This window comes from Triturus cristatus, chromosome 2_2, assembly GCF_964204655.1.
Source record: "Triturus cristatus chromosome 2_2, aTriCri1.1, whole genome shotgun sequence".
NCBI classification, from domain to species: Eukaryota; Metazoa; Chordata; class Amphibia; order Caudata; family Salamandridae; genus Triturus; species Triturus cristatus.
In genome coordinates, this window is record NC_140582.1 from 713079270 (window position 1) to 713101496 (window position 22227).

The 22227-nt window shown below is 48.3% G+C and overlaps 1 protein-coding gene and 1 pseudogene across 2 annotated transcripts in view; one reads left to right on the forward strand and one right to left on the reverse strand.

Annotated features, from left to right (window-relative positions):
- The window catches only part of LOC146862687 (EF-hand calcium-binding domain-containing protein 6-like), a 478924-nt gene that overhangs the window by 305248 nt on the left and 151449 nt on the right, over nt 1-22227 (reverse strand). For both annotated transcript variants that reach the window (XM_085641926.1, XM_085641927.1), the window contains exons 6-9: nt 19490-19666; nt 15545-15682; nt 6900-7000; nt 1406-1548 (exon numbers count right to left, since the gene is read on the reverse strand). In XM_085641926.1, coding sequence (XP_085498052.1) covers nt 1406-1548; nt 6900-7000; nt 15545-15682; nt 19490-19666 — 559 coding nt within the window. The remainder of the gene's footprint in view (nt 1-1405; nt 1549-6899; nt 7001-15544; nt 15683-19489; nt 19667-22227) is intronic.
- LOC146862688 (uncharacterized) lies at nt 1659-3388 on the forward strand (annotated as a pseudogene).

Genomic DNA, 22227 nt, shown 5'->3' on the forward strand with positions numbered 1-22227 from the left:
AATAAAAAGTGTAAGTAGATGTTTGAATGAGGAGGGGACAAGGCCGACTCGTGTAAAGAGCGCAGCAATGAAAATTGAGAAGAACTCCATGAAAACGCTGATCCGATAGCAGAGGGTGATTTATGTAGGTGCTACCGCACAGTCACAGACCCCCTCCCCTAATCGAGACCCAACTCCTTGCAAACACCCATTCCTGTTGACTCTGGAAATGATAGGCCTGGGAGGAAAGTCAGCAGGGTTACAGTGCTCAGTACAAACCAACTGGCTATAAGGGCAAAGAGGGGTATAGAGCGCAGTGCTAAAAAAAAAATATGAGAAACACTGGGCATGCTAAACAGAACATGTATTGTACACACGACTGCAATATGATAAGAAAAAAACCAAAAGAAAAATACAAAGTAGAAAAAGCATCAGCCAAAGAAAAAGAGCACTATGTACAGAGAATGAAGTCAGTGAAAGAGCTGTTGGAACTCGTGACACATTATGACTAAACGCAGCTCAAAAATTGAAGTAGAACTTAACAAACATGGATCCGCCCATTGAACTTCCTGACTCAGCAGAACATTAGGAAACCGTGATGGCCATCGGGCAGAAACCTCTGCAGGCTTGATAATGTCAAGGCCTCTTGCATAAGGGACATCAAAGGTTACCTCCTGGTGGTACTATATTGTTCAGAACAATAAAATGATGAGAAACCACCCCCCCCTTACACTTAGGATCTCAAGACTGCAAATAATATTTTCATAGATTTTCAAGTGATCAATTTTAAATGTGAAGGGGGTTGTGGGTGGGCTTCAGTGATTCACTTTAAATGTTAATAAGCATGACCTTTTAAGAGAGCCATATCAGTAGATGATAAAATAGAGCTGCACAGCTGCTGAGTGGTTTGGATGGCTTCCTTGTGAGTAGAAAGTGGTGGTCCTGATCACAACAGTTTTGCATCCCAAGTAAACTTCACGGTGCCTAGATTCAAGCTTTCTCGCATGGGTGGACGCTCTTTCTCGTACCTGGCCCCCGTGCTGTGGAACTCACTACCTGCCCCACTCCGCCACGAAATCTGCCATAAAAGCTTCTGTAAAATCCTGAAAACCTGGTTTTTCAGCCAGTAAAACAGCCCTTCCGCTCTATCTGCAAACCGTCCGTGAGCCGGGAAACCTTCGGGTAGCTGTGCGCCTTATAAATTCAATTTAATAATAACAATAATAATATAATACTTTAGATGCCTCAGGTTTTAGTGCAATATAAAACCCACTGGACTTATTATGTAGATTTCAGGCAAAAAGACCTGCCTGTTTCTTTCAAAGTATCACATACTTTACTGCAAGCAGCACAGCAACACCGTTAAATATATGACCTTTAGAGAGAAATGTTGATATCCGTTACTAAAACAGGGAGGGTTCCATACCTTGCCCACTTTATGTTTATCAAGCTTTTGAAATTCTTCTTTCATGTTCTTAAAGCCTTCTCTAAATTTGTCTTTCAGCCATTTTTCAATACTAAGCGACACCTTTCGCTCCAGTTCTGCTTTCGACATTTCTCTTGTTTGGCCTGCACATAAGAAACAGGGAAATAGAAAATAAGTGTTACAGACACGAGATAGCCAGGACAGTAAGGTTGCGTTTAATTTGGAAGGTTGAGACCTTTTCAGTTAAGACGACATGACAGTGTGGTGTGGGTCTGATTCACAACGCGTAGTGAAGTTACGAGTGTGGAGTCTCCACATTCGTGCAGAACTTCCGCATTCGTGGCAGAATCTCCGCACTAGGGCAGAATTTCTGATTGGTGCACTGCAGAGAGTGCACCATGTGGAGATTCCACCCCGAGTGCTGAGATTGCTGAGATTCCACCCCGAGTGCTGAGATTCCGCCCGAGTGCTGAGATTTGCACTTGAATGCTCAGATTCCACCCTGAGTGCTGAGATTCCACCCGAGTGCTGAGATTCCACCCTTGGTGCTGAGATTCCCACCCTGAGTGCTGTGATTCCACCCTGAGTGCTGAGATTCCACCCGAGTGCTGAGATTCCACCCGAGTGCTGAGATTCCACCCCCAGTGCTGAGATTCCACCCCCAGTGCTGAGATTCCGCCCGAGTGCTGAGATTCGCACCCGAATGCTCAGATTCCACCCCGAGTGCTGAAATTCCACCCGAGTGCTGAGATTCCACCCGAGTGCTGAGATCAGGGCTGGACTGCCCGTAGTAGGCATCAGGCGTTTCCCAAGTGGGCCGCCAACATGGGAGCCGGTTTGGGGCCCCTGGGGGGCCATTTTTGTTACTGGGGTGCAGCAATATTAGCCCCCTGTAACAAAATCATCCGAAACCGGCCCTAGCACCAGCTCGGCCGCACCTCCTCCCAGGGGGCCAACCTAGCAGTTTGACAGGGCTGGTTTCGGTTCCCAGTCCAGCCCTGGCTGAGATCCCACCCGAGTGCTGAGATTCCACCCCGAGTGCTGAGATTCCACTTCGAGTGCTGCAATTCCCACCCTGAGGGCTGTGATTCCACCCTGAGTGCTGAGAATCCACCCCGAGGGCTCAGATTCCACCCGAGTGCTGAGATTCCACCCCGAGTGCTGAGATTCCCACCCTGAGTGCTGTGATTCCACCCTGAGTGCCGAGATTCCACCCGAGTGCTGAGATTCCACCCCGAGTGCTGAGATTCCCACCCTGAGTGCTGTGATTCCACCCTGAGTGCCGAGATTCCACCCGAGTGCTGAGATTCCACCCTGAGTGCTGAGATTCCCACCCTGAGTGCTGTGATTCCACCCTGAGTGCCGTGATTCCACCCTGAGTGCTGAGATTCCACCCCGAGTGCTGAGATTCCCACCCCGAGTGCTGAGATTCCACTTCGAGTGCTGCAATTCCCACCCTGAGGGCTGTGATTCCACCCTGAGTGCTGAGAATCCACCCCTAGGGCTCAGATTCCACCCGAGTGCTGAGATTCCACCCCGAGTGCTGAGATTCCCACCCTGAGTGCTGTGATTCCACCCTGAGTGCCGAGATTCCACCCGAGTGCTGAGATTCCACCCCGAGTGCTGAGATTCCCACCCTGAGTGCTGTGATTCCACCCTGAGTGCCGAGATTCCACCCGAGTGCTGAGATTCCACCCTGAGTGCTGAGATTCCCACCCTGAGTGCTGTGATTCCACCCTGAGTGCTGTGATTCCACCCTGAGTGCCGTGATTCCACCCTGAGTGCTGAGATTCCACCCCGAGTGCTGAGATTCCCACCCCGAGTGCTGAGATTCCACTTCGAGTGCTGCAATTCCCACCCTGAGGGCTGTGATTCCACCCTGAGTGCTGAGAATCCACCCCTAGGGCTCAGATTCCACCCGAGTGCTGAGATTCCACCCCGAGTGCTGAGATTCCCACCCTGAGTGCTGTGATTCCACCCTGAGTGCCGAGATTCCACCCGAGTGCTGAGATTCCACCCCGAGTGCTGAGATTCCCACCCTGAGTGCTGTGATTCCACCCTGAGTGCCGAGATTCCACCCGAGTGCTGAGATTCCACCCTGAGTGCTGAGATTCCCACCCTGAGTGCTGTGATTCCACCCTGAGTGCTGTGATTCCACCCTGAGTGCCGTGATTCCACCCTGAGTGCTGAGATTCCACCCCGAGTGCTGAGATTCCCACCCTGAGTGCTGAGATTCCACCACAAGTGCGGAGACTTCGCACTCGTACCTTTACTACACATAAGTTTGCTTCCTGAATCGGACCCTATGAGTTTACATCTCATTTCCTGGTAGGTGATGCTCTGTGTAGACCACGGGCAGCAACTTCGCTTGCTGTTGTCTAGGTGTTGTCTCAAATAAAAGTATTACCAACGTATCTTTACTTTAGATATTCACAAAGCAGAAAATATGTAATTTAGTGCCTACATTTACATTCTACGACATAGAGTAAACATATTATAACAGCACAGGAAGGACATGAACAGTAAAACTACAGGAGGACGTTAGGCTACAAGTTCCTTTTACTATACCTTTGGACACTCATGAAGGATGTGTAAACCCCTATATATGTAATTATTCCAATTTCACTTTTTATTATCTTAAGGATCATGTTATTTAACCACTTTACTTTTATGTATTGCACATATTGAAGTTATCTCATTCTATTTCCTCTCTTCTTTCAGTCTCCCCTCTATTGAACATATGCGCTATGGACATTTTGACATGTATTTGTCTTTTTTTTGCATTCTCTTATATTTTGTTCAACTGTTAAGAGCTTTGACGCCAAATCAGATTTTCCGTGGCCTTCATAACTGGGAGCCATCTGCCGCAGGACCCGACTAAACCGAAATATCATCAAATATATTTAAAAACGGACACTTAGACAATTAAACACCAACTCCTGGATTTACTATCCACGAAAGGAGCCAGTTATTCCGGCCTGTAAAATAATTGTCTTTCTCTTTATTGTTACTCAGGAATTGTGGGCTACATGTCAGTTCAGAAATGAGTTTATTTATATTTTCTCTTGATAGCAAGGGTCTGACAGAAAGAACTGAGTGTGGTGCGCTTAAGAGCATTGGTCTCAGAATAGGGCAGGAGCGCCACCCTGTGGTCTCACGATGTCGGTGCAAGCAAGTGCAACTCGTACTCTATGAGAATGAAATATCATCTGCTGCTGTATTTGAAGGATGAGTGGATTGTCTGGGCATCTTTGCTCCCAGCATGGCTGTAATGAATTGAGTTGCCGTAGGTACCTGTGCTTGGTTGGAATTGTTGTGAAACATTTGTGACTGTTTAGATGCGTGACGAGTTACTTGAGAGAGTCGGGTCCCTTGAACTCCCAAGAGAGCGGGCTCTTTCAGTGGCTGAAGGAGAAGAAAGTGATGCAACGGGGGTGTCAAATAGTCCACCATTCTTGGCGAACGCCAGATTGCTTAACTTACACTTATTTTTTTCTGGATTTCCAAGTCTCTGAATTCTTACTTTGGGAGACCCGCTACTATCAGTTGTGCTGAAACGATTTTCTGAGTCGGGGAGCTGATAATAGTGTTATAACATCGAAGTCAAAGGGATTGTGGAAAATCCAAGCCTCACACAAAAAATAAGTGTAGCAAATGTGCCACGCCCGTTCAGCAGGAGATTGGTAAGATTATATAGTATGTAGCTGGTGGGGCATTTAAGAGCACTGGTGTGGTGGGCCACTGTCAGTTACAGACAACACATTTTCTATCAAAATGGCCACTAAATTTGCACAGACATGCAGTTTTGCTGATAGAACTATATTGCACAAAAACGATAATGTGTGGAAATCGGGTTTCAGTGAAATTTGTACTTGGTACTTTTGCAAAGTACCAAGTACAGTGCCTTGTTATGTTTTGATCCTATTAACATTTTTGTTTCCACCACACTTCAGAATGACAAAAAATGAGTTTCATTTATGCTTTCCTAAATGCTGATGTATTTTGAAATACGTGTAGAGTTCATTTACTGGTATTTAAATGTTGTGTGTTGGAAAAAACTAACTCCCTACAGCCTTTCCTTTCTTTTCCATTTCACCAGTAGGGTTGTTATCTAGATCACTTTTACAAAATCCTCCCACTTTGCAGTCACACAAATAAAAGTACACCCCTGTTTCCGAATAAGCAGCAATTTGTTAGACAACATAGCCTGACATTTGACCTTTGTCTTTGAACGGGCAGCAAATGTGACAAGATCAACACAAAACCGAAAGGCATCCTTTTTGCTCATTCACCTTCTGAACTCCAACATGATTATCTCTTAGGGTGTTGCAGCACCCCTGAACCCCTACTTCCAGCGCCTATGAGTTCTGTGAAGGAAGAAGCCACCAAACGTGGCTCTAGTCATCACTCTACCTTCAGGCACATGCTCCATAAATCCCAGGGATGCGATAGGCCAGTGTGTCTCTTCTTCAGCCTCATGCTACTATGCACAGACTCGGAGGGCTATGGCAGTCGATGCTGATGAAAGCCAGTTTCTCACTGGGCGCTTGCACCCCGGCCATCAGGGCGGCTTGAGGGACAGCAGAGGCCCTTACGCAGCCCACAACCCAGGCAAATCCGAGCCTTCTCCACTAATATTGTTAACATGATCACAGGGAGTGCAGCAGAGCAGTTTACAATCGTCATCTTCCCTCCCTTTCTCCTTTCCTTTGCAGTGCATCTCAACCCCAGACATTCAAATGAAGGAACCGCCCCAGCTTCTGCTTGGCTTGACTTCTGCAAAAGTCTCTGAGACCCTTACCTACACGCCAACACCAGACAGACAGACAAGTCCCAACCAGTCTTTTTGAAAACGTTCAAGCTGGGCACTGTAGGTCTGCTTCGGGCCTATTTAACTGGGATCTGATCACTGGAGTAAATACTGGTTAACCAACACATGTGACCACATAGAACTGCCTCTGTTTACAATACATACCACACATGTATGTTTTTAGGAGTGAGACATACATCTTCAAGGTAGGTAGATGTGGAGTTAAGAATAGTAAATCTATACTTTCATGTATGCACTTATCTTTCAATATTCAATCCTCAATATTCTTCTATCTGGATATTGTTGATATTCAATCGTACATATCTGCTTTCTCATATCCATGATTGCACTTTTCTCATCATATTTGCTCCTTGACGTCTAGCCTGAATGTTGCTCCTCAACCACTGCTCTTTGTCCCGCGCTAGGGCATCTGTGTCAGACCTGATGTGCGCCTTTAGAAAGCTCCAAATAAATAAATGCATGATTAATAAACATGATCCTGCCTGAATAAGAGGCTGCTAGCCCACAGAGGGCATTTTCAGTTGATACCATTAATATGGAGAGTTCAGACAAAAGGCAGAGGCCAACCTTTATATCTTGCACAGCATGTCTGTCTCCTAGCACAACTCAAACTGTACACTTCAAACATGGCAACCGTGTGAACCACACGCAAAGTCAGTTTACCCGAAAGCTCCGCGTGCTTTGAAGACAAATTTCGGAATTCGATGCCCAGGCGTTTAAGGAGGGCATCCCCTTTTAGGACTCCTGTGCCATTAGTATCATATCTGCAAAGAAAGGAAAATATGCATTAGAGACTTGTTGGGTTGGCAAAAAGTCTGCTTGTCAGACACATTTAAACACATTTTCTAGAACATAGCAGTTACTTTTAATAGCAATTTTGAAACTTCACTGCGACCTCTACTTGCAATACATACTCTGTTTCCTAATGAAACCAGCGGGTCCTTTCACAAAGACACAGGGTTACCTGATGAACACTCGTGAGGGTCTTCGCTTACTCTTCATGAAATTTAGTGGTGAACTTTCCACACTTTGTGACATTTGCCCAACATTAAATGCAATCTGCCTTCACATCTCCTTTTCCTTAGTTTGTGTTATTTGTAGACATGAGTGCCAGTTTTTGCGTGCCCTCATTTTACTTAGATGCACAACGTGTTTTGTGATTGAGCCTCTCAGGTACACTGCAAGGGTCGTCTTGTAATTTCGAATCAGTGTGTAACTGGTAGTCATTGGACACAGAGCAGTATAAACACTACATGGTGGTAACTTAACATGTCCACTGAGAGCCTGAGTGTGAACAAGGTGAAGGAAGCTGACGTGAATAGAAGATCTGTAGCTGCTCTGTAGGTGGGCTTCACTTCAGCCCCAAGCCAAGAGGAGGAGACGCATGATTCTGCCGGTGATGCTGAGTTTGACAACCCCAATCTGCAGCATTAGCACCCAAATCTGGTGGCGGAAGCACAGACTGAGACCAGGCGACCTCTCGGGGATCTGCAGGGGTGCCAGAAGTGCCTCTGGGAGACGAAGTCCCGATACTCTCTGGGATATTAGCACATAGAAGTATTTTATTCGAATCGCAAATAATGGGCAACTGCACTGGGTACATTCTGCCTAGGGTCAGCAGACTTTTTTTTAGCATGTAGAGGCTGATTAGGACAAACTAGTGAACGTCACAGGGCCAGTGTCCCTCAAACCTGGAGAATTTAAAGATGGCAGAGAAAGGCTTTGAGTTTGTCAAATGAATGGCTTTAACTTTTATTGACACGGGAGCTCATACAGCATCCTGAAGAGATAGGAAGGAAAAACACAAGGGGAGGAGATAGTAGGGCGAAATCATAGGTTTGAGTAGCAGATTACAAGCCCCTGAAAGCACTAAAGGTGGAAAGAGGAAGCGGACACTCAAAATCAAATCCTTTGCTGCAGTTATAGAAGTATGAACCCACTCTGACAGGTGCAAACACTCTGAAATATACAGAATCTCACTCACAATCTTAGCACATTGAGAAGAGCCATCTTCAGCGGAATGCTGCCTGACTTCACCTTCGTTTTTTTTTTCACGTCCCCGTCTCATCCCTCCCCGCTCCCCGCTTCCCGCCATCACCGCTAGCCCCGCCCCTTTTCTTTGTGTACCCTCCCCGCTCCCGCCTCCCAGCTGCTCCGCCCCCCCCGCGCACTTGGCCATATATGGCGACCGTGCGACGCAGGTGAGCATGACCCAGTTCTGGGACACCCCCGCGCCGCACGGCCACCAGCTGCTGCGAGTGCCTCCCCGCCTTCTGCCTCGCTGCCCCGGCTCCGCCGCGTGACCACGCCCCCTGACATCGAGCGGCGTGGTCTGTGCCAGCTTCCTGTCTGTTGTTGCCATAGTGATCTGCTAATTTGTATTGTATTGCATTGTGCTGTTTGCTGTTGTTTTTCTTTCCCCACTTGTGCCTGATATCGCCTTCGTTTTTTCTTCACGCACCCGTCTCCCCGTTGTTGCCATAGTGATCTGCTAATTTGTATTGTGCTGTTTGCTGTTGATTTGTTTTCTTTCCCCACTTGTGCCTGACTTCACCTTCGTTTTTTTTTTCACGTCCCCGTCTCATCCCTCCCCGCTCCCCGCTTCCCGCCATCACCGCTAGCCCCGCCCCTTTTCTTTGTGTACCCTCCCCGCTCCCGCCTCCCAGCTGCTCCGCCCCCCCCGCGCACTTGGCCATATATGGCGACCGTGCGACGCAGGTGAGTGTGACCCAGTTCTGGGACACCCCCGCGCCGCACGGCCACCAGCTGCTGCGAGTGCCTCCCCGCCTTCTGCCTCGCTGCCCCGGCTCCGCCGCGTGACCACGCCCCCTGACATCGAGCGGCGTGGTCTGTGCCAGCTTCCTGTCTGTTGTTGCCATAGTGATCTGCTAATTTGTATTGTATTGCATTGTGCTGTTTGCTGTTGTTTTTCTTTCCCCACTTGTGCCTGATATCGCCTTCGTTTTTTCTTCACGCACCCGTCTCCCCGTTGTTGCCATAGTGATCTGCTAATTTGTATTGTGCTGTTTGCTGTTGATTTGTTTTCTTTCCCCACTTGTGCCTGACTTCACCTTCGTTTTTTTTTTTCACGTCCCCGTCTCATCCCTCCCCGCTCCCCGCTTCCCGCCATCACCGCTAGCCCCGCCCCTTTTCTTTGTGTACCCTCCCCGCTCCCGCCTCCCAGCTGCTCCGCCCCCCGCGCACTTGGCCATATATGGCGACCGTGCGACGCAGGTGAGTGTGACCCAGTTCTGGGACACGCCCGCGCCGCACGGCCACCAGCTGCTGCGAGTGCCTCCCCGCCTTCTGCCTCGCTGCCCCGGCTCCGCTGCGTGACCACGCCCCCTGACATCGAGCGGCGTGGTCTGTGCCAGCTTCCTGTCTGTTGTTGCCATAGTGATCTGCTAATTTGTATTGTATTGCATTGTGCTGTTTGCTGTTGTTTTTCTTTCCCCACTTGTGCCTGATATCGCCTTCGTTTTTTCTTCACGCACCCGTCTCCCCGTTGTTGCCATAGTGATCTGCTAATTTGTATTGTGCTGTTTGCTGTTGATTTGTTTTCTTTCCCCACTTGTGCCTGACTTCACCTTCGTTTTTTTTTTTCACGTCCCCGTCTCATCCCTCCCCGCTCCCCGCTTCCCGCCATCACCGCTAGCCCCGCCCCTTTTCTTTGTGTACCCTCCCCGCCTCCCAGCTGCTCCGCCCCCCCCGCGCACTTGGCCATATATGGCGACCGTGCGACGCAGGTGAGCATGACCAAGTTCTGGGACACCCCCGCGCCGCACGGCCACCAGCTGCTGCGAGTGCCTCCCCGCCTTCTGCCTCGCTGCCCCGGCTCCGCCGCGTGACCACGCCCCCTGACATCGAGCGGCGTGGTCTGTGCCAGCTTCCTGTCTGTTGTTGCCATAGTGATCTGCTAATTTGTATTGTATTGCATTGTGCTGTTTGCTGTTGTTTTTCTTTCCCCACTTGTGCCTGATATCGCCTTCGTTTTTTCTTCACGCACCCGTCTCCCCGTTGTTGCCATAGTGATCTGCTAATTTGTATTGTGCTGTTTGCTGTTGATTTGTTTTCTTTCCCCACTTGTGCCTGACTTCACCTTCGTTTTTTTTTTCACGTCCCCGTCTCATCCCTCCCCGCTCCCCGCTTCCCGCCATCACCGCTAGCCCCGCCCCTTTTCTTTGTGTACCCTCCCCGCTCCCGCCTCCCAGCTGCTCCGCCCCCCCCGCGTACTTGGCCATATATGGCGACCGTGCGACGCAGGTGAGTGTGACCCAGTTCTGGGACACCCCCGCGCCGCACGGCCACCAGCTGCTGCGAGTGCCTCCCCGCCTTCTGCCTCGCTGCCCCGGCTCCGCCGCGTGACCACGCCCCCTGACATCGAGCGGCGTGGTCTGTGCCAGCTTCCTGTCTGTTGTTGCCATAGTGATCTGCTAATTTGTATTGTATTGCATTGTGCTGTTTGCTGTTGTTTTTCTTTCCCCACTTGTGCCTGATATCGCCTTCGTTTTTTCTTCACGCACCCGTCTCCCCGTTGTTGCCATAGTGATCTGCTAATTTGTATTGTGCTGTTTGCTGTTGATTTGTTTTCTTTCCCCACTTGTGCCTGACTTCACCTTCGTTTTTTTTTTTCACGTCCCCGTCTCATCCCTCCCCGCTCCCCGCTTCCCGCCATCACCGCTAGCCCCGCCCCTTTTCTTTGTGTACCCTCCCCGCTCCCGCCTCCCAGCTGCTCCGCCCCCCGCGCACTTGGCCATATATGGCGACCGTGCGACGCAGGTGAGTGTGACCCAGTTCTGGGACACCCCCGCGCCGCACGGCCACCAGCTGCTGCGAGTGCCTCCCCGCCTTCTGCCTCGCTGCCCCGGCTCCGCCGCGTGACCACGCCCCCTGACATCGAGCGGCGTGGTCTGTGCCAGCTTCCTGTCTGTTGTTGCCATAGTGATCTGCTAATTTGTATTGTATTGCATTGTGCTGTTTGCTGTTGTTTTTCTTTCCCCACTTGTGCCTGATATCGCCTTCGTTTTTTCTTCACGCACCCGTCTCCCCGTTGTTGCCATAGTGATCTGCTAATTTGTATTGTGCTGTTTGCTGTTGATTTGTTTTCTTTCCCCACTTGTGCCTGACTTCACCTTCGTTTTTTTTTTTCACGTCCCCGTCTCATCCCTCCCCGCTCCCCGCTTCCCGCCATCACCGCTAGCCCCGCCCCTTTTCTTTGTGTACCCTCCCCGCCTCCCAGCTGCTCCGCCCCCCCCGCGCACTTCGCCATATATGGCGACCGTGCGAACGCGCAGCAGTCACGCGCAGCGGGCACGCCGATTGTGCGCCGAAGGCGCGCCACAGGTAAGCCCGTCTACGCCCGTCCGCGCCTGGACCGCGCCCAGTGCCAGGACCCCTGGCCCTCGAAGACCCCGACCGACCCGCCTGACGTACACCGCCGCCAACCTCAGCACACTCAACGCCGGTCGACTCCCAGGATGCTACCAAGCCACACCACGACGCACCCACGGACCCTTCAGCTGCCACGCCTGCAAGTTCACCTGCATCCGGACCTGCCCCGCACCAGCACCCGCCAAGTCGAACACCAGCAGCACCCACCTCAAGTGCATCCTGCTCAACACCCGCTCCGTCCACAGACACGCCATCGAACTCTGGAACCTCCTCGACACCACAGCCCCTGACGTTGCCTTCCTCACGGAGACCTGGATGAACGCCTCTTCAGCACCCGACATCGCCATCGCCATCCCAGAGGGCTACAAGATCACCCGGAGGGACCGCACCGCCAACCAGATGGGAGGAGGCATCGCCATCATCCACAGAAACACCATCCGTATCACGACCAGCACCGACAACACCCTTACCACCGCCGAACACCTGCATTTCCAGATCCACACCGACCCGAAGACCACCCTCAGAGGCACCCTGATCTACCGACCTCCGGGACCACGCACCCAATTCAGCGAGGACATCGCCGACTTCGTCAGCCCGCATGCCCTCCCCTCCGCTGACTACATCCTCCTGGGGGACCTCAACTTCCACCTGGAGAACAACAACGACCGCAACACCAGCACCCTGCTCGACAACCTCGCCAATCTTGGACTCAAGCAGCTGGTGTCCACCCCCACCCACCTCGCCGGACACACACTCGACGCAGTCTTCTCATCCAGCACAGACATCGCCTTCAGCCACGCCACAGAGCTTCAATGGACGGACCACAGCTGTGTCCACTTCACCTTCAAAAGAACGATGACCCACCACCACCAGCAACAGGTTGCCCGCAGAAGCTGGAACAAGATCACAGCCGACCAGCTCACCACCTCCTTGAGCCAGCACCCTCCTGCCAGCTCAGCGAACCCCAGCCAGGCCGCAGACAACCTCACGAAGTGGATCAGCAACTGCGCGGACGAGCTCGCCCCACTGAGGACCCCGCCCAGCAGACCCGGCAGCAAGAAAGCCCCATGGTTCACCGACGAACTCAAGAGCTCCAAGAAGAACTGCCGAGCCCTCGAGAAAGTCTGGAGAAGGGAACCAACACCGGACAACAGGACCACCTTCAAGCTTGCCACCCGGAAGCACCACCAGCTGATCCGCGCCGCCAAGAAAACTGCATTCAAGGACCGGCTGGACAACAACGCACACAACTGCAAGGAACTCTTCAACATCGTGAAAGAGCTTTCCAACCCCAGCGCAGGAAACAACAACATCACCCCATCGCAAGACCTCTGCAACTCCCTCGCCTCATACTTCCACAACAAGATCGCGGACATACACAACAGCTTCAACAACCAACCAACGCACACCACGACCGAACCACCACCCCCCACCACCACCCTCCGCGCCTGGACTCCGATCAGCACCGAAGACACCGTCCGCACGATGAACTCCATCCACTCAGGATCTCCGACCGACCCCTGCCCCCACCACGTCTTCAACAAAGCCGACGCTGTCATCGCACCCCACCTGCGAGACATCATCAACACATCCTTCGACACCGCCACCTTCCCTGAGAGCTGGAAGCACGCCGAACTCAGCGCTCTACTCAAGAAACCCACAGCGGACCCCACCGAACTCAAGAATTACCGCCCCATTTCGCTCCTCCCGTTTCCAGCCAAAGTCATCGAGAAGACCGTCAACAAGCAGCTGGCTGCCTTCCTTGAGATGAATGGATCCCTCGACCCCTCACAGTCTGGCTTCCGAGCCAACCACAGCACCGAGACCGCCCTCATCGCCGCCACGGATGACATCCGAGCCCTGATGGACAACGGAGAAACAGCGGCCCTCATCCTCCTAGACCTCTCCGCGGCATTCGACACTGTCTGCCACCGCACCCTAGTACAGCGCCTCAGCAACGTCGGAATCCAGGAGAAGGCTCTGGAATGGATCATCTCCTTCCTCGACGGAAGAACACAGAGAGTCCGCCTACCACCGTACAAGTCAGAGGCCACCGAAGTCATCTGCGGCGTCCCTCAAGGATCCTCGCTGAGCCCCACCCTCTTCAACGTCCACATGAGCCCCCTCACGGCCATCGCACGCCAACACAACCTCAACATAATCTCCTACGCCGACGACACCCAGCTGATCCTCTCCCTGACCAACGACCCCGCCGCCGCCAGAGCCAATCTGCACGAAGGGATGAAAGAGGTAGCCGAGTGGATGACGACCAGCCGCCTGAAACTGAACTCAGACAAGACGGAGGTCCTCATCCTAGGCTCTTCACCCTCCGCCTGGGACGACTCCTGGTGGCCCCCCGCCCTGGGCACCGCACCCAAACCGACAGACCACGCACGCAACCTGGGCTTCATCCTGGACTCCTCTCTCTCCATGACCAGGCAAGTCAACACCGTCTCCTCGGCGTGATTCAACATCCTACGCATGCTACGGAAGATCTTCTGGTGGATCCCCACCGAGACCAGGAAGACCGTCACCCAGGCCCTCGTCACCAGTCGACTGGACTACGGCAACGCCCTCTACGCCGGCACCACCACCAAGCTCCAGAAGAGACTCCAGCGGATCCAGAACGCCTCAGCCAGACTCATCCTCGACATCCCGCGAACCAGCCACATCTCCGGACATCTCAGAGACCTGCATTGGCTCCCCGTCAACAAAAGAATCACCTTCCGCCTCCTCACCCACGCACACAAAGCCCTACACGACCAAGGCCCTAGCTACCTCAACAACCGAATCAACTTTTACGCTCCCAAACGCCACCTCCGCTCAGCCAACCACGCCCTCGCCGCCGTCCCCCGCATCCGAAGAGCGACAACAGGAGGAAGGTCCTTCTCCTACCTGGCCGCCAAGACCTGGAACTCCCTCCCGACCGACCTGCGCCTGACCCAAGACCACCTCTCCTTCAGGAAGAAGCTGAAGACCTGGCTGTTCGAGCAGTAACGGCACCCCCCTCCCCCCAGCGCCTTGAGACCCTATGGGTAGGTAGTGCGCTCTATAAATGTCCTTGATTGATTGATTGATTGATTGACCAAAAGGGAGACAGCATTAAAAACAGGATTTCCACTTCTGTCCTCTGTTCAGCATTGGAGCAAGGCTAGCTACAAATCCTCAGAACCAATGATGGCTGTCCTCACAGTGTCCCAAGATGGTAGCAGCCCCAATGGGAACATGTTGGCAGACTTGGCCTGTTGAGGGGTTTTAAAAGATCTACTTGACGCGTGGTATTTGACGTGACTCAGCAAATATGCTACTCATTCTTGGATGGCCTTCCGCAATCGGAGAACTGAAAGTATTCTTATTTGTGCAGTTATACATACTACAGATAGATGGGTGCGCCAGAGTGATCAGTGTGGGTTTCCATCATTTAAAAGCCAATTGTCCCAATTTTAAAATGTGACACGTCACAGAATTTGCAATGGTTGGTGGGTGCTATAACTTTTTTACCTGACATGACATGCACTGAATTGAGGCTCAATAACAGCAGTGACGCTGTGCACAGGAGGAAGGAACACAAGTAACTAGAGAACGCATAGAAAAAACAATCAGAACCAAATGGATTAATATAATTTTAGCAAAAACTATCACAATCAAAAGTAAAGTGCAGATAAGTGTTTCGTTGGCAGTGATAGATCCTGTTGGAAACAAAAACCTTTCTTTTACGTAGAAATTTCTGGTCTCTTGCACTGATTTGGTGCACCGGTATGGATTGGTCACCTGTAGACGACTGTTCCAGAGCCTTCTCAAGCTGTGCCCATGGTTTCTACTGCACTGACAATCTCCTCTATTAGCAACAGTGAGGTAGTGTGGTATTGCATGTGCTCTAATGCTAGCATCACCCACCAAGGTGGACTACATGTTACCTTTTCCAAAGTTTCTCAAACTCCTCGTCCTCCATGAAGAAGCCCAGCTGGTTCAGCACATTCCGAAACTCAGCGGCCAGGATGCGCGCAGAGCCTCCCGGGTTCTTCTGTGGAATCAGATCTGCCAAGTCCAGAAACCTAGATCCAACAGAAAGGGGTGAGGGTTCTCGATTTTGAAACTTCAAACAATATCATGACGATATCCTGGCACCCTGAACATCACTGCCTCTTCTCTTCTTCGCTTATCAGTTTTCTGGGATGCACGAGAAAGCTTTACTCGCATTATGGTCATCTCAATAATGTATGCACTATCACCCCGTCTAGGACAATCTCAAATAGAGACTGTAAATATGCGATTAGTGAGTCACTAAGTGACCCGGTGACTGAATTAGTGAATACATTGTGCAGAACACAAACTCATCATTTTACATGAGCCTTGTCATGTGCTAGCAGCTACCTCTCAGCATCTACCCAGAAACAGAGATTTGTTGAGGGCAGTCACTTTCTCTGCCTTTTATGTTAGTTTCAGTAGACCCAAGACTCGTTCTGGAGAGATCACGACATATAGTTAATCGTGTTAATAAACAGGTATAGAGTAAAATGAGGACTATTTTACTTTCAAATAGAACCTTCAACTCCCATGGTTGCCACAGTGTCAAAGGTCACCACAATTTAAGGAGATGACTACTGTGCCCAATTAAGTCACAAAAGATTAAAGATACATTGGCCCTATTGGGAGCCGTAGTGACAACTATGGGATAAGGATAAGTGATAAGGTTTATCCATGAGCACCCAACATTAAAAATAACGTGACTTCTACTAAAGTTAACCAATCTCCACGGCAAACAGAAATATGTTAGTCGGCCATGTACGCCCAAAGAAAACCCATGAAAATGTTCTAAATCGCAGCTTTCTGAACATTGGATTGAAAGTGTCATGCAATATTTCATCACAGTCAACAATTCACAGTAAACACCATAAATGTTATCTTATTGTATATTTTTTAATGTTTAACCTATACGTAATATTCTCTACAACATTACTAATTGTATAATTAATTTTAAACAAAGTACCGAAAGGCAAAGTATTACTCCTATTTAATTGAAAAGGGGAAAAATAAGCGTAAAGTTCTGTTGTAATTACTCTATTATTTTCTTTATTGATGTTATAATTCTTCATATATTAATATGTGTGAATATAATTGGCTTAATCCACCCCATCTCCCTCCCTGACTCTCTCTCATTGAATATTCCACCACTGTTGACCCTTTATAATGTTGAGAAAAATCCTCTAACAGAGTTCAAAGGAGAACTTACAGAAGGTACAAACAAAGAATTTCCTTCACTTACCTGTATAACTTGGACTACAATAGGTTTATCAAAAGCTATCCATGCAATGTCATATTCATTCTGACAATTCTTTCTGTGGTCCATAACATTTTAGTGTTTGGCGAGGGTCAGTAGGCCCAAAATCAAGTCTTCAACCATGAAACCATAGCACGATTTTCATACTCTTAGGCTCTGTGTCTTTGCAATTCTTAACACTCTGGATAGCCACATTTTTGTGGAAGTTTAAGACCATTTAATTACTTTATATTGTAAAGAAAATCTAAGAGAGGTAATCCATGTAATTTAATGCCCCAAACTAATTCTATTCGGTCAGTAACTTCGCTCTAAAATCTGATCACTGTTCGACACCTCCACAACATATAGTATTTATTAGATTTTTAAATGATTACAGCTGAATAATCAAATTCGGTCCACAATCTGCTTCCCTTCAAGGTTTCTGTCACTTGCTGGCGATATTGTTTAGTATATCTAGATCACACATAGTAAGGCAGCAGCCTTTCCCAGTCTTTACAAAACAAGCTCTATCATTGTATTCCAGTTCTGAAGTTTGCAGAAAGGTCCCTGGACAAATGTAGGGTGTTTATTTTATATTTTAAGGTCTGCGAAGATTCATAAAACCAGGCTCAGGCACTGTCCATGAATTAATGTCCAGATATCTCAGCGTTTAACTCTTTCAAGCCCACCTACACCTTTTTGTATAATAATTCCTCAGAAAGTACAGTCCTAAACTACACAATGCCAAGCAATGGCACTTTGATGACTTAAGTTCTACTTTCATGCCACGTCTGGTGTAATTCCTCTAGACATATTTTCTGTAGCACAGAGCAACGAATCTTGTAGGAGTTAAAATCAGAAACTCTGATTTTTAACTACCAGTTTAAATGTTTACCACTTGACAGAGTAGCAGGAAACGTAAACTGCAAAGAGTAAGTGTCTGCCAAGCGCTGGGTAGGTCCCTAAATCCAGGCCAAAGCATCCATGCCAACATTTAAGAAAACAAAAGTGGGAGATTTTCACGGGAATATATTTTCCCCATTGACTTCCATTGGAGCAAATTGAATGTCAGGTGGGAGACAGCAAAAATAAAGCAATTTTTTTGCTCCAAAAAATCAGAAGTCTCCCAAAGTTATTAGCACATCAAAGGTTTCTGTGAAACCCCCACTTTAACTTTGCCCCCACTTCATAAAAACTGAGATGCCTGCATGAGATCTGACTTGCAAAATTTCATGCATATTCATTAAACAAGACCTATGTTATTAGCACAAGAAAACGTTTTTGCCCTCCTTTTTAACTACCCCCCTTGATGAATCTACATGAAACTTGCCATACACACGAACGACCCAACATGCCAAATGTCTTCCAAATTTTAAATGGATTTGTCAAATGATGCCTCAATAATTAGCAAATTAACCCCTTTTCTTGACCCCCCTTTTAATTCTCCCCCATTTGACAAGTTTGCACAAATTTTAAAAATACCAACAGTAAGATAAACATAGTAAAAATCTGCAACATTTTGTGCGAATTCGTCAAATGGTGCTAAAGTTACATTCAAATTTAAAAAGAACTTGGCAACTGTCAAGATATCGCTAACTCTCTTTAATACTTTCAAGTCCATCAAACATTTTTGCAGTGCTTATTTCCCCAAAGCTATTGAATGGATTTAGAACAAGCCAACTAAGTGCTTTTCCCTGAGTAACTTTGTAGTTTAAGCCAAGTTTGCTGTATTTCTTCACTTGTATACGGGTGGCACTCGGATTGCCATCTGAATTTATAGCGATGCCCAATTGTCAGCTAATCAACTTCATAAGTTTCTTTCTAATATCTTCTTTGCATGACTGCTAACCATCTGAAACTGAACAGCAATAAAACAGAGATTCTTCTTTATTTTTGTCCGAGCAGTATAGGCTGTAGTAAAATTGCATCTATTCTAATGCCGTGTTACAGCGCTCAGACCAATTGCAACGCTGCATTGCAGCATTGTGATTTGCTTTGGGAAGGGAGCCTGGATCCTGTTCTTGTCAGAGGCAGGAAGCAAGAGAGCAGGAGCGGAGAAGACGCGGGACCCGGCTCAAGTTGACCCCCCTACCCCGAGATTTTACTCTAGTGGGAGCTCCCTAACTGTTTCTCTTTCTCCTTCCCTTTCTTTCTTTCTTTCTTTCTTTCTTTCTTTCTTTCTTTCTTTCTTTCTTTCTTTCTTTTCTTTCTTTCTTTCTTTCTTTCTTTCTTTCTTTCTTTCTTTCTATATTTATTTCTTTCTTTCTTTCCTTCTTTCTTTCTTTCTCTCTTTCTCTTCTTTCTTTCTCGCTTTCTTTCTCTCTCTCTTTCTCTCTTTCTTTCTCTCTCTCTCTTTCTTTCTTTCTCTCTCTCTCTCTTTCTTTCTTTCTCTCTCTTTCTCTCTCCCTCTTTCTTTCTTTCTCCTCTTTCTTTCTTTCTCTCTTTCTTTCTTTCTATCTTTTTTTCTCTGTCCCTGACACATTCTCTAAATCTCTCTCTCTTTCTCGTTCTCTCCCTCAACCTTGCCAGTATTAGGACTTTCCATATGAATGAACATGACGATTGCCGTAGATCATGCATGACCTACAAATGTCCTTCTTACCTTTGTCTAGCCTTCTCCTTGAGTTGCGCATGGACCTGGGAGGCTGTCATCATCATCCGCTCCACCTGCCTTCTGCTGATAGGGTCCAGCCAGGCTGGGCCGCCAGAAGGAATGGGGTCCCGAATAGCTGCATACAACTCCTCAAACTTGATGATGTTCTTGTCATGGAGCTGCAGCCTGCCATATTGCAATGAAAACATCCATGTAAGGTGAAGCACTCTCTTGTTAATGAACAGGAGAAAACGTATCCCCCAACACAACAAATAAGGTACATTCTGTGATGTATTGACAACCAAGACAAGTCCTTTTATATGCAACCATTGCTAGCAGTACACAGTCGGCCCAGAGCAAAGCCCAGAGGAGCAGGCACCTCTTACAGATTTTAAAATTATTATAATGGAAAGAGACTCTTGCCACATATCTCTGCCCAAAGCCCCACACCACCTTGTACTCTGGGGTCAGCAAACATCTTATGATGTGTGGGTGTTCAGAAAGGTCTGCTGACAATGCAGATGGAATGGCCTATACTTTTATGGTCTGTTTTGCCCCTCTACCATAATTTTTTGCCATTACAGGAGATAGGCGTAACAGACCACAGTAACTGGGGGACAAATATCGGCTATGCTGCATAGACTTTGTAGCGAGGAATTAGAGCCACTGGGGGATACATTAGGTAAACATAAAACAATACCATGGTCCAAACATTTTCTTAGATGACCTGCTTATATAATTTTAAAGCATGGAATTAGACCAGTAGATAAAGTATATATTGGATCCACAGATAGGGATGAACCAGAGTACCTTGGGAAGTATTAAAAGGATCATTTGAAACAATTCTTCATATGACTTGTTCACCTGTCCTTTATGTCCTATCGAAGACAGCGAAAAAGACCTTCAAATACAATCTCCTCAAACGATGTCCTGAAATCCTTATCTCGGACACATATATTTCCACTAAGGTCTCTATGGTGACAGACCTCATTTTCTACACTAACAGAAGAGTCCAGTGGAGAAAGTCTTTAACTTCTGCGCTGGCCTCCAAACAGCTGACCAAAACACCACACAGCTTCCGTTTAACCACACTACCCTCCCTTACCCTTAAGGCAGATTTGACCATTCCCTTATACAATAATAGGAAGATCCTTATTCAAGCCTCTGACCTGAACCTCAAGTGCTTTGACAGTATCCTTTTGATGATTAAAAACACACTTAATAACTTGAACATGGCCACTCTCCATCATAACAGTCTATCCTCTATATCTGCACCCTCTGTGCCTTACGCCTTTTCTTCACTTAATTCTGCATCCCCATCTTTACCTATTTATCGCTCTGTTCTCTCCAACAACATGAAGGATATTTATAGCACCCATACTACTATCTCGGACATCCCGGTTATTCCTCCCTTGGACCACGGTAGTACAGACTCGAGGGCCCTCCACCAAGTGGCTACCCCCTGTACTTCTCCTCCTTATCCACTACTTCCGTCTAATTTAACATCATCCTCTTTATCCTCTTGCCATTTTGCTAGCTCCAACAACTTCAGGTTTAAGCATTACACCCGCACAACTAACCACATCAACCCTGCTAATCTACCCCTTGATTCAGGTAACACCAACTCAAGGGCCTTGGACCTAGCTGCTGTCTCCAGTACTTTTCCTCATAACCCACTCCCACCTACATCTTCCTCATGCGCGTCCCCTAGCACCTTTGTTCAAACCACCTTGCCCGCTACTAAGCCCACGCTAGGATCAGCTCAGCACCCCCTTGCACCGAATCTTACTCCACTTCATGCCAATCCTCCTCCCTTGGTTGAGAGCGAGACCAGTCTCAAGTGGGATTACATCTCCCCCTGTAACTGTGGTAATTGACTTACTATACCATCCAATACCCCTCTCACAACTGGGTCATACCCATTGTCTCAATCTGGGGTGCTGCCTGAGGAGTGCATTAATGGCCCTTACTTTGAGTAGAAGATTGCTGGCCTCAAGCTGGATCTCCTTGCTGTCAAAGAGATCATGTAGACCCTTTTACAGTTCTCCATGAAGATGGAGAGGGTCTGGAATATACACCCCTAACGGTCAACAAAATCCTAATCCCTCCGGATTATGCTATTATCAGATGCGATCTACTTGTTAAAACGGGGGTGGGGGGGCATTGCTTGCATTCAGCGCTCCATTCTAACTATAAAGCAATCTCAAAATGCTTTGCTATCTTCTTGTGAGCAACTAGTCACCAAAATTTGGCATAAGGGCAAGATTGTCTGTGTGCTGCACACGATTTAGCATCCACCAAATGATAATCTGCTCTTCATGAAGGTCATTAGCTTGTGTTCGGACCAACTATACCATATCTTCCTCAGAGACTTTAACCTCCATTGTAATGACACTAATGATCTTTTAGTCTGCTACTTTAAGGCTTTCCTCTCCAATCTCAACTTCTTGCCGGTCTGTAAATTACCTGCCCACAACAAGGGCGTCACCCTCAACCTTATCATTGCTAAAGACAATATTATACAACTGGATGACATTCTACCTTGTGACTGGTCGGATCATCATCAAATTTCCTTTCACATCCTGGAAAAGGTCACGTGCAGACAAGGACAACCGCTTAAAGCTAAACAACTGACTCGCAATCTGAGAGACATCAACATCAATGTTCTAAGTTCCATCACCAAGAATAGACTTCAGCCTCCCCCTAACATAACCAACCTTGACGATCTTTCTGATCACTACATTAGC